Genomic DNA, 12,923 nt, shown 5'->3' on the forward strand with positions numbered 1-12,923 from the left:
AATGATTTAAGCAGAGCGGTGGTGATAGACGCAGCTACCTCCAAGCATTTTTATGGCACCAATTGCCTACCAAAATAATTTACAGGCATGGTTTTCCGATCTCGGTTTTTCAACGCAAAGATCCATCATCCAACAGAAGGAGTTGTTTTATTCATGTTGGGTACGGTAATGAAACGTGGAGAAAAGGTCTGATACGGCAGTGGAAAAAACATAAAAAAACCATGGATACCACCACTTGCCTCCCTCTGCATGACTGTCAGTACTGTTCTATGAGCTAGCTAGCTGGTAGGCTGTAGCTGCTGGAACGGCAATAACTGTATTCCGTGACTTACACCTTCTACTCGCCATCAAATTTTGCCATTCCGATACAGCAGATTTGCCTTTCTTTCGATTCCCCATATATCAATCTAAACACGCGCTTCTTCGCTCTCCTCTGGTTTTGGCTCTTTTTTTTAAGAAAAATAAAATTGAATGTATCTATTCTTCTTAGTTTTTTCTTTCTTTCTTTAATGGAACATTGTTGTTAGTTTTCCATTTTTCATATTTCAAAATTCTCAATTGACAAGTAAAAAAAAATGTATGAATAAACTTGCCAATCACAGTAGTTATTTTCTCTACCAAGAGAAATGGAAAACAGATGGTTCACTGTTCAGCATCTCGATTTTTTTCAAGAAAATTCAAACGTTTTTCCTTTCCCTTTTTTTTTAAGAAATTCTACGTCCCAAAACTTTCTCTTTCAGTTTAATTCTTTAATATTTTATTAATTTTAAATTATTTTTTATAATTTATTTCAGTTTTTATGATGTTATCATAATTTCAAAAAAACATCTTGATATTTAATTAGTATTTAGATTTTATAAGCGTCTATTTTTGATATCATATCATTAAATAAAAAATAGCTTAAAATAAATAAATTTTTTAAACTCAGTAAATTCCATGATCAAGATCGCGAGTTAAGTCGCAAAGTCTAGGTTGATCTAATATGTCATTATCTTAATATTAAAAAAAAATAAAAAGATATTATCTTGGAATTTTTTTAGTCCAAACCAAGCTTTTATTGATTTTTCGAGTTGTCTTAGGACCCCCCATGTTAACCGGATCATGTTGAGTCAACTCTCATGCATGTTAATTTTAAACCCAAGCTAGACAAGGAGTCAGGTCGAGAGATATTAATGTTGATCCATTGGGTCCCCTTTAATAAGAATGCCATATAGATTCATTTTAAAAAAATCCATCTTCATATTTTTTTTCTTTTGATTGAATTATTTTTACTCTTTTTTTACTTATTTTATCATTTAACATTTGATTGATTTTGAATTAGTCATAATAATTTGTTTTGATTTACTTTCTATGGTTTTACTGTAATCTCAAACAAATATCATGAAATTTGGTTTATACTCAATTCAGCGAGCATCCGTTTTTGTTACATGTCATTAAGTAAAAACTTGTTTTAAGAAACAAAATTGTTAAACCTAGTGGAGTCCATGATCTGAATTGCGATCAATCTAATATGTTGTTGTCTTAATATTGAAAATAAGATGTTGAAAAAAAAAAAAAAGAGTCAAACCACACTTTTATCGACCATCGGGTTATCCTTGGACTAATCAAAGTTAATTGGGTTATATCATGGCAATTCTCACGAAATTAATTTTAAACTAGGACTAGGAAAAATATCATGTTCGGAGAGTTCAAGATTGACCCGTTGGATCAAGTTTAATAATAATTTCAAATAGTTTCATGGAGCTTGAATATTTTATTAAGATTTTAAAATTTTTTTATCCAACATGCAGCATAATATATGCTAGAAAATAACTATATAAAAATTTAAGCTTTTATGTTTTCATATTCATCCTATGATTATAATCTAGTAACAAAATTAACATGCAAAATTCAATCATATTAAAGTGAAAAATAACACAAGAATGAAGCTTCAACAAACTAACTAACTAACTATCTTCTATATATATGTGTGTGTGTGTCAAAATATAGTTTTATCATGGACAATAACACGAATGATCTTGGCAGCGACGATATAATATTATTCTTGATGTTTATTAAACACTTAAATGACTAATGTGCCCTTGAAAGTAAAAACAACATCCATTAGTGGGCAAGGTTATTTTTTATTTTTATTTGCATAGTAAAATTACAATAAAGCTCTTTGGTGAGAATTGTTGTGGCCCAAGGTTTTTTTTTTTTGTTATTAAAGAGGTTTGCTCAGGGACATTTTAGTATCTTGCCATGAATAAATATTATTGAGTTTGAAAAAGCGGGTTACGCGTGGTAATCACTCGAACACATGTCATTTGTCATTTCACTCTCGGTTTTTGAACGATGCATGCGACACCGTTCGACGACCAAACTCTAGCTTCTACGATGACATTTTAATCCCCACAGTATCGCCTCTATTCATGGATGGTGCTTGTGCAAAAACTATATTAGGTTCTACGTTGGTGATCATTTTTTTTTTCTCTCTGTCTCGATTTCAGAGCCAACCACTACAGATTTCCAAAACAACCATTTAATTTATTTTTCTTTTAGATTTTGTCATTGTTCTTTTTTACTTGTATTTGTTTTGTTTTAGACTATCCATGCAATTGGAATCTTCTTTCAATATAATGCTCATTTGGTTTTTTCAGCTTTCGGATTTAGTTCTCATTCTTTTCATTTTATTTTAAAAGAATTATTCTCTCAATTAAATTATCTTTTCAATTGCATTATATCATTCTCTTAATTCAATTATTTTTTAAGTTGCATCACTCAATATTTTAGTTTATTTTATTTTATGTCAGATTTGGTCCAAATTCTTTTGACTGTTATTCATTTTGTTTTCAATCATTTTTTTCTTGGATTTTTTTATTTCCTCTCTCAATATTTTATTGATCATGATTTTGTTAACCTTTCAGGTCATGAATTTGAAATATTTGACTATGTTAGCTTACATCTTTTTTTTTTCAGGTTTTTTTTTATAATTGATTTTTGATAGTATCATCTTTCTGCAGGGTTATCCCGATCTCGTGTGACTGGTCACGAGTTTTATATATAAACTCAGCTTTGCTCATGACAATATTTTTTTTTTAATTTATTTATTGTTGTTGCCTTATTTTTTTTTATCATGTTATTAAATTAATCAAAATTCAATCTAATTATCTACATCATGGACCACCAATCTAATCTTTTACTAAAAGAGATGGAAAAAAAAAAACTTAAATACATGTCTAATAAACTCGAGTTTTTTCACGAGCTAAATCTAAAACAAGACAAACAACTTCTTTATTTACAAAGTCTACCTTACATATTCTTTTTTTGGTTAAGTTTGTCTTCCATTAGCTTCATAGTCAAGCCTGTTTTCTCTTTTCAAAAATGGTTACGAGTCACGTGCAGTGAACATGTGCCTTCACAAAGGTAAAAAATAGAACACCAGAAAAGCACACGTAGCCAAACTCTACCGTCACCGTTACTGTGACGAAGATTAGTTTTTTGATATTACCAATACTCATATTTAACATGATTACCTCTTACATAAAAAAATAAAAATAAAAGCGAATAAAAAAAACACACAAAATTGGTACTACCAATCAAGAAAAACACGACCGATATTTGCTTCTCGCCGAAACAAAATTGACAATGCCAGAAAACAAGCAATGCCGATACGAGAACTGTCGTTCATCATCATATTATCGTTATTTATCTTCAAAAAGCTATAAGAGAATCCGACCCGAACAAATCTCCAATATCTTGAAAATGGTCTTGCACATTCCAACTTGATAAACCGAAGCCGAAATCCAAATCCATGTCCCTGAAATCATCATCTTTCAAAAACCCACCAGCAGCAAAACTTGTTTCCTCGAAAATATTCCTCATTGAACTCCGAAGTTCACAAATGTCGGTTGTGGGAGGAAACAGACTGTCGATCGAGGAATTATACTCCGAAAAATCGGACAAGTTCTCCGATACACAGGAGTCCTCTTTTACTTCAGGAACCTCAGTTCCGGTATCTCGGATTTCTCTACTTGAGCTGGCACTTTGAGTCTCGGCCTCTTCACTAAACCGGAGCACTGAGATTGGAGAGCTCACATTAACAACACCGTCATTGTTAATATTATAGTTACTATTTGACTCGTCACCGGAGATGTACCCGGAGGTGGCTGCCAGCGGTGAGCACCTAGCCGGAGGAGTGACAAAGTTGGTGAGGGCGTCGGGTCCACGCAACTGAATAGCCGCGTTGTCATAAACCATAGCAGCTTCTTCAGCAGTATCATAAGTGCCTAACCACAGCCGTACACGTCTCAAGGGATCTCTAATCTCAGCCGCCCATTTCCCCCACGGCCTTTGTCTCACCCCTCTAAATTTCTTCCCCACCACCACCGTTGCCGTTGCCTTCGACGGAAAACGTCTCGTCCGAGACCCATTATCGCCAACCTTCTTCCTAGCACTCCTCGACGGTTTGGTCCCCAAAACCGTGTCGACTGGGACACAGTCAGCACTTCTTGATGATGATGGTGGCTCTATAGAGATTTCATTGACAAACTTTTTGACCCTTGTGACATGTCGTTTATGGGAAGAGCCTGCTGCAACCTCGTTTTCTTCGTCACTTGAAGAGTCAGTTGCATAAGTGTCTGTTACTGATATCCGTACAATTTTTGGAGGTTTAGAGTGTTGGACTGGATTCGATAAAAATGAGGTTGTGAGTTTGGTTTGGTTTCTATGCTCACTAAACTTGACTGGATGATCCATTTTCTTGATGGGTTTCTCTTTTTCTCGAGTGGTTACTATCAGATTCGCATTGAAAATGAAGCGGAGAGTATATAGTGAAGAAGGACGGGGTGTAAAAATATTAGAAAGACTTAAAAGAAGAGGGAGAGATTCTTTTGAGACTGGACACGAGGAGAATAAAGAGAAAGAGGGGTAGGAGGTGGGATATAAAGAGACCCTGTTGTGGTTATTGAAGGACGGGAAATTTCAAGGAAAGTTACAAGGAAGAAAAAGGAGGAAGATGGTCTAAAGACAATAAACTGGGTTGATAGGGGGGTATATATGAGTACGGAAGCGTGAAGATATGGTCAGTGAGGACTGAGGAGACACCAAGAACTATGGCAGCAATAGAAAGAAGCAAAAGTGGGTTTTTTTTTAAAGAAAGTTCATAGCTTTACCGGAGAGGAAAAAAAAGGGAGGGAATAAAGGCATAAAATGTTTAGAATCACCACCACCACTACTGCCTTCTTATGCCACCACCACCGTTGCTTGACAGACACAAACTGCTTTTCCACACACTTACTCCGATAAAGAAGTGAAGAGAAGCTTTTGGTAAAGAACCAAACGAATACCAAGTGTTTTTCTTGGTACTAGAAAGGAGATGAGAGGATTTAAGAAACAGGGGAGAGAGAGAGAGATAAAAAGATACACAGCACACTTGAGCTTGTAGGCGGATACCAAAACAAGCTATTTTATAGAATCACAAGAAAGCCGCAATACCCTTCAAACCGGTTCAGTATCCTCATCTAATATTCTAATCTCTAATTTCCGGAGTTTTTGTTTTGTACACGCCTCATGCTAGTCCTTGCGTCATAAACTAACTTTCAATTCAGTCCTTTTATTTCTGTGAATAATTCTTTTAAGGGGCTCCAGTAATATATAAGATGATGTTGTTATTCATGCATGAACAAAAGATTTGGATAAAATGCATTAACAAATATAGATAAATAAAATTAATTGAAACTTCCTTTTCAAACACTCTAATTAAACAAAAGATTTGTGGTTTGTTTTAGCTGTGGCTATGAATATAAAATAATATTTGAAATATAATTCAAAAGTCCCTTCACTAGCGTGTCAATTTAGCTATTTAATCATCTTTCAAAATTCAAAAATGAATTTTTAAATTAGAAAAATACCTTTTCTTTTGCGATTGGATTGGCACAAAATCAAGAATTCCTAGCTTTTTGGAGTGGGGAGGGGATAAAGGAATTTGAAAACTTGATTGGAGATATCTTTAAATTCAGGGAGTAAATTAAGATTCGTGTCATTCGTTTCTACTACCGGAAAGAAGAGGAGAGGAGGGAGGGCGTGTTTAATGACTGAACGACAGGTCGTAAGCTGAGAAGGCGAGATATTTTTAACGAGGCGCCGCATAGAAGGGCAAGTAAGGTCCGTACACGTGGACAGGTGGACCCGGTAAAAGAGTGCCCATCTAATGGGAGGATGTGCTTTTCCCTGCTGACTCGGCTAAAGAAGGATTTTTTTTTTCGGAATTGAAGATTTTCAGTCACGTGAGACCAGACACTTAGTTCAGTGTTGCCTTTGACTAAGAATATTTTTAAAAACCCCTTTTAATGACCCTTAATTACTATACTTAAAAAGTGTTAAACTGCGGTTATTGAGGCTTAACCTTCATGGGTTGTTTTTGTCTTTTGAGATTGGAGGCATCTAGTTGCCGTTACACTATGTGTTGGCTCCGTGTATGCTGATTTCTTACTTGTTCTTACCCTTCTTTGCAATTCTACATTGAATTTGGGGCCATTTTATAACTGATTTTTTTATTTTTTTTTAAATGTTCTTGCTACATTTTGACCATGCCATTCCAGTGCTTTCTTAGCTGGCTTCAAGTCATGTATGGAGCTTGAGAGATGACTTGTTTATTTGTCCGCTATAATTGGTAAAACAGTCGTTTTTTCGCGGTGAATTCTAATTTTCAGGTTGAAGGAATGTTTTTAAAACAAAAAAACATCTTAAAAAATAAAATGGTTTAAACATTTTTAATTAGGCGAGAAGGGGGAGAGAGAGAGAGGGAGAGGGAGAGGGAGAGGGAGAGGGGACAATTTTTATTTCCTTAAACATGGTCTTAGTTTGATGTTTTTGCTAATTTCGACCATGGAAATGCAGTATTTAATTTTCTTAGCTGGCTTCAATTGATTGAGCCTGAGACATGTAGGTATCTTGATACATTACATAGTGAGTGTGGCTGGTAAGATATTTCTCTTGGCAGTAAATTTGTAATTTTTTTTGTTTGTTTGTCTGCCTGTGTGCAGGATGATTTTATTTCCATGGTTTTAATGTCCCCTTTCTATTTACAATTTCTAAAACAACATCGTTCTAGGTGGCTTGATTATCTATTGAAACGCCCTTGAAGTTTTCAATTTCCATCCTGATTATTAAACAATATTTTTATTATTGTTTAGACGTGTTGAAAAGTAAAAATATATTTTAAAAAGCATTTTAAAAAACAATCGTAAAAACTATCCGAGTAATTATGTAATAAATAGCAGCAGGAACCCAAAAGAATTAGCTTCTTTGGTAGTTTTTTCTTCTGCAAAAACCTTGTGGTTAAATCAAACATGTTTTATAGGTCGATGATTTTGAGGTGTTCACATGCATGAATCAACAATAAGTGTGTTGCCTCTTTCTTTCTTAACACCCAGCAGGCTTCTCCATTCATAGCCGTTAGCACTGGACAGTTTGGTGTTTGATTCTGAAAAGGCTGCCAGGAAATAAAAATTGTTGGCTCTTACAATAAACTCCAACTAATATACATAGCAAGACAACTTTTTATGAGTTGTTGCCATATTAATCATATATTGTGCGTTTTTTTTAATTAAATAAAAATTATAATTCATTTACTCTTAGATGTCGGCACAGATAGCAAGTAAATATTTAATTTGAATTAACTACCACATAGGTACATGATATACATAATCTTTTCTTACATTTATATAGCATTTTTTTTTTATTTTTTTTTCAAGGCGGTTTTAAAAACACTACTACCTAGCATAGTTGTAGTCTAAAATGCAGGCGGAGACCACTCAGCATGAAAAGTGGAAGGAGGTGAGCGGGGGGCAACACGGTAATTCACTAAAAAATGGGCCTCGATTCATGGGCCAGCCGGAATTGGTGTGTGTGACTCCTTAACAATATTTATCGAACGATGTGTCGAACAGAGAGCCGCCCGTGTTTGTTTCTTTCGTCCACTTGCGGTGTGTTTAATACTGCTTCTGCTCTTGGTTTCAGATGATTCTTGGAAGTGTTTTTTTATTAATATTAAATTAATAATTTTTAAATAATTTTGATATGCCAATATTAATAATTTAATATATTTTAAAATGGAAAACTAATTTAAAAAGCTTTTTAAATAGATTGTTTAATGTTTTAGCAGACATTTTCTATGTAGTACATTATTTTAAATGTTAATTTGAACGGTTTCCCTGCTCTGTCTCTATTGAGTACAGATACCCATGCTGCTTCCGTACAGAAAGTGACACCAAATTTAGCAGAATTTTGTGCAACTTGCTTTTCCTTCCTGAATCCTGATCATATCATCCTCTACTACTTGACCACACCTTTTTTTATTCCTTCAAATTTTTGTTTTCTATTGCAACGCCGAAGATATAAAAAAATGGGGACTTTTTTATTTTTATTTTTTACTGTTTAGATTGGTTGTGCCAGGCTTTTGTTATGAGCAAAAGGGTGGTAATTATCCTGTAGATTTTGTTTTTTTTAATATTTTTTTATTTAAAAATACATTTAAAAAAAAATGATTGGATGGTCATACTCCTCACTCCTCAGTATCACTGCTGGGATTTTTTTGTCAAGAGAGTGCTTTGAATAATATAGCCCCTATCTAAGCTGTTGCTCATATCTATCAGGTTAAAAAGCACTTTAAAATGTATCACGGGGGTTTCTTCATGCTGTACAGCTATGCTTCTTAAGAATTTTCAGTTTTTTTTGTTTTAAATTAAGTATTTCTGTGTTTTGTTATTGTTAAATCAAAAATAAATTTTAAAATATAAAAAAAATATTATTTTTATATTATTTTCAATCGAAAACCATAATATCACAACGTTTAGATAAAATAAAATGGATTTATATGTTAAAAAACAGAAGCAGTAAACCTGTTTGTTTTAATATTATGTTTTCAGAATATTTTAATGTGTTTATATTAAAAATAATTTAAAAATATATATTATTTTAATATATTTTCAAATAATTTTTTAAAAAAAGAATAACTATCCTAAATAAAAATAAAAATAAAAGGAGGCTGAGAAGGGAAAGAAAATCAAACAATTCCTCAATCATTTGCCGTTTTGTTTTTTAATAAATTTTGGATCATGCACCAAAGGCTAGCCTTTTAGATCGACATGTATACATTCCTGTACTCTCTCCGCAATTTTGATGGATAGTTACGTCTTTGTTGACATTCAAGGGGACTTGATTAGCTTGAATAAGTAGTAGCTAGGGTTCCTAATTATCCATGGGTGGCACGTACTTATGAAACAGACCAGTCATGACCATGACAGCTTGAACATGGACGTGTTTTCATGGCATGGAAGCTAGCCAGCGGCAGTACACGTACGACTTGAATAGAAAAGATCACAGAAAAACAATAGAATTGTCTTACATATACCAGAGTATCAACCCTTTTAGAACAGGCTTTAGCTACGGAAACACAACACTTAAATCAATTAATTAAATGTTTAGTGGTGAGTGTCTGAGTGGTATCCCTTTTACCTAGCATTGCTAATGTTGTCAAGAAGAGATTATCATGCATACCCGTTTCGTTTCATTTGTTAATTAATGATATCATGCTTATATAAACTAAGTATGAAAATACATAATATACATGACAATTAACAAAAACAATATTATAAAAGCAATAATAATAAAAATAATTCTTGAATATAAAAATAACACAACATAATAATACTTTTGAGCCTATCTATATCATCTGCAACGATGAGTGGATGGACAAGCTTCATCAATATCACAACTTCCACCTGTCTTTGTGGTCTCATCCTTTGAGACAACATCTAAGCTCAAACTCTCTCATAATAAGTCAAGTGTAGTATAACATGTCTCGAACCAAGAAGATACATAATAACGAGCATATTCTTCACCATCGCCGAGATCATGAAGATCAACAACAACATATCGACCATCATGTAGTAACTGTTCAACCTAATATAAAGCAAATAGAAATTATTTATCCATAAATAAAATACAATGTTTTTTGTCAAAACCTATAAAAAAAAACAAATATTTACAACATTTTGAATCTGACGTGCATGTGGCTTATGCTCCATCTCCTTGCGTGGAGGAACTTACGCTGAGTAAGGTGTAATGATGTGACGTATTCTACTCAAGTACCAGCTCATGTATTCCTTCTCATAAATTGTAGGATGCACTTCTCTAAAAATAAAATTTCTCCGTGCATCCTCTCATTTTTTTTTTGGCGTGTCTTTTCGTTTAGTAAACCCATCGGTGAAACTATTGCCGGCAAATCACAAATTACCAACAATCATTTTTTATAGTGATTTCTCTTATCATTTTTTACTGTGATTAAATGGTGACTCAAACCATATCTTAGAGATCCTTCCAAGTCAATGGCGCACCATCTCCGAGATGCAAATTCAAATGCAATCTTCGAGCCTCACAATAGCGAAAAATTCCATATCATGAGTATTAATGTTGGTTGGTGGTTTTGATTATTAAGAGCAAGAAAGGACATCCTAACAAGTTGTTGAACAAGTCAAGGAGCACTGTGACCTAGATATGCACTTGTTCCTATTTCAAACTATTATTACATAATCATAAAAGTTTATGAAACTTGAGAGTTCGATAGGGATTGTGTTTCTTCTTTTGTTTTGCCATCCTGCTTGATGCAACCTTCTAGATAATGCCTTTCAGTTCCATTGATTTGTCTTGAAGGACACAAGATTATTCTTAATTCCACCAACAAATCAGTTTGTCAACGAGGTCCATTGATTTCTACAACGAAGCGCAGTAATTCATTAGGGCGTGTGTACAACATTCAAATTGGCACTCCATACTATAGTATAGTTGTTAGACTCCATGCGGTTTGGAGTTTAAATTAATTAAATCATTAGATTATATGTGTTTATTTGCGTGATTAAATATAGATTAAGCATTCATTAATTGGAGCATTATTGACAGGACCCATAACCTGCCTTATGGTCGTAGCAGAGAAAACCACTTGCTCTTGTCTTTCAACGTATACTATATGCTTTCCCTCTGGTCAAAAACTGCTGTTGAAGTGTACTTCGTCCACTCGGTGAGCCTAAATTGAACTTGAGCCAGCTCCCTGTGGCAGAAGTGTGGTTCCCCGCTGTATCATCATTTTTTTTTTTTAATTTCTTGTTAAATTATTTATTTACACTTGTTAATCCATTATTCTTTTATTCGTTTTTTTAAGTGCGCTTACCGAAATAAAAAGAAAATGGTTTTGGTGGAGAGGCTTGACCACGGGGCGTGGTCCTGTTTCGGAAATCGAAGACAGCCGATGACCGTTTGAGACATGGAATTAGTGGGCCCAACTAGGAACTCGCCGTTTTCAAACGGCATCATACATGAATATCAAGACAATTTTTTTATAGATTTTTTTTTTTAATTTTTTACTTCAATAAATTAAAATTATAGAAAAATATTTTATTAAAATCAAACAGAATTCTAAAAGCATCCCCGAACATACCATAGTGTTGTAGCGGATAGGCACTACTATTAAAGGAAGAAACTTTACAGTTAAAAGCCGTAGCTATACCAAAAAGATCTGAATCTCTCAATCAATTCTCATATGGATGTTTATCTTCCTACTAATGCATTAATGGAAATTCTCTATATAGAGCAACCTTTTTACGATCTAGAATTGAATTGACGGGAATAGAAGTAAAATTACTTAATTGCCACCTAATTTAAAACTTAAACCCATAAGGTAATATTGAGATATTACTAGTGAGTTTATAGCCCAACCGACACCTGCGTAATCCTCCTCTTCAAGAGGTCTTAAATTGGTTCAAAAATGCCTCATTTGTAAATAGAAAAAAAAAGGGTGTTAATTAAATATATTTTATTTATAATATGCAAACAGATCAGACGTTGTTGCCCAAGTATACAAGATTCATAGAAGGAAAAGGGGAGGGAAAGGGTGGAGAGACCTTTTGTTCTTATATACATAGACTTTCTAAAGCGGTGGTTGTTGCAAGCTAAATGTTGGATTAATGTAGTTGAAAGCGGGTGCCAAGCCCTCAGATTTAGGGTTTAGGTAGCCATAAAAAACAAGAGGGGCAAATAAACTAATAAAGGAAGTTCTAGTTCATCACAATTGTGACGGGGTTAGGTGTAAGTTTTGAATGCCCACTACCATCATTATTATTATTATTATTATTATTATTATTAATAATAGAGAGTACCTTTTTTGGATGCCCCCTAATCAATGCATCATTATTTCTGTGTTCTTCGATTTGTTTGTTTTTAGTTTTAAAAAAAAAATTAAAAATTTTTTTTATTTAAAATTAATTTTTTTATTTGTATTTTAAGATCGCTTTGATGTGCTGATATCAAAAATAACTTTTTAAAAATAAAAAATATTATTTTGATGCATTTCCGAACAAAAAATACTTTGAAAAACAAGCGCTACTACACTCTCAAGCACCACAATTAATTCTCCTTACTTGTTAGGCACAGTTTTCTTCTCGCTATGAATACAAGTTAAGCATCAATGGTGGTGCAAGATCAATGCAACTTGAGAGTCTAAGTTGCTCTCAAAGGTACGTATGTGTGGCAGCGGTGGAATTGGGGACGTCTTAATTAACTCTTCGTTACAAAATGTTGGCTACAAATATAAGTAGCAGACCTCCATTTCCTTGCTCTTATCTTAAAATGAAAGGACTTGCTCTCCTCTCCTTCCATAAATTAGCAGTCAAATTAATAGCATTGATGGCACCCCATCATCTTGATTTCAATGCACAGCAATGTGTTAGGCGTTATGTTAATTAAACCCAAGCACAGCCCCGAAAGGCCACAAAGAGCGAATGTTTCAGAGCACGTACTCTTTAATTTTAGAAATAAAATCATGGATATTTATGTGATTAGAGAGCAAGGGAATAGGAATAATCTGATACTGATTTTTAATCCTGAAC

General features: G+C 33.7%; 1 protein-coding gene across 1 annotated transcript; it reads right to left on the reverse strand.

Annotated features, from left to right (window-relative positions):
- Positions 1 to 3,435: 3,435 nt before the first annotated feature.
- On the reverse strand, positions 3,436 to 5,434 carry LOC7472720 (ethylene-responsive transcription factor CRF1). Its single transcript, XM_002299457.4, has one exon. It carries the CDS (start codon positions 4,735 to 4,737, stop codon positions 3,694 to 3,696), a length of 1,044 nt encoding a protein of 347 aa, XP_002299493.1. The 5' UTR covers positions 4,738 to 5,434; the 3' UTR covers positions 3,436 to 3,693.
- Positions 5,435 to 12,923: the final 7,489 nt, after the last annotated feature.

Source organism: Populus trichocarpa, chromosome 1 (genome assembly GCF_000002775.5).
Source record: "Populus trichocarpa isolate Nisqually-1 chromosome 1, P.trichocarpa_v4.1, whole genome shotgun sequence".
NCBI lineage: Eukaryota > Viridiplantae > Streptophyta > Magnoliopsida > Malpighiales > Salicaceae > Populus > Populus trichocarpa.

Excerpts from the sequence above, each read along its gene's own strand:
- LOC7472720 (XM_002299457.4), bottom strand. The coding sequence starts at position 4,737 with ATGGATCATCCAGTCAAGTTTAGTGAGCATAGAAACCAAACCAAACTC.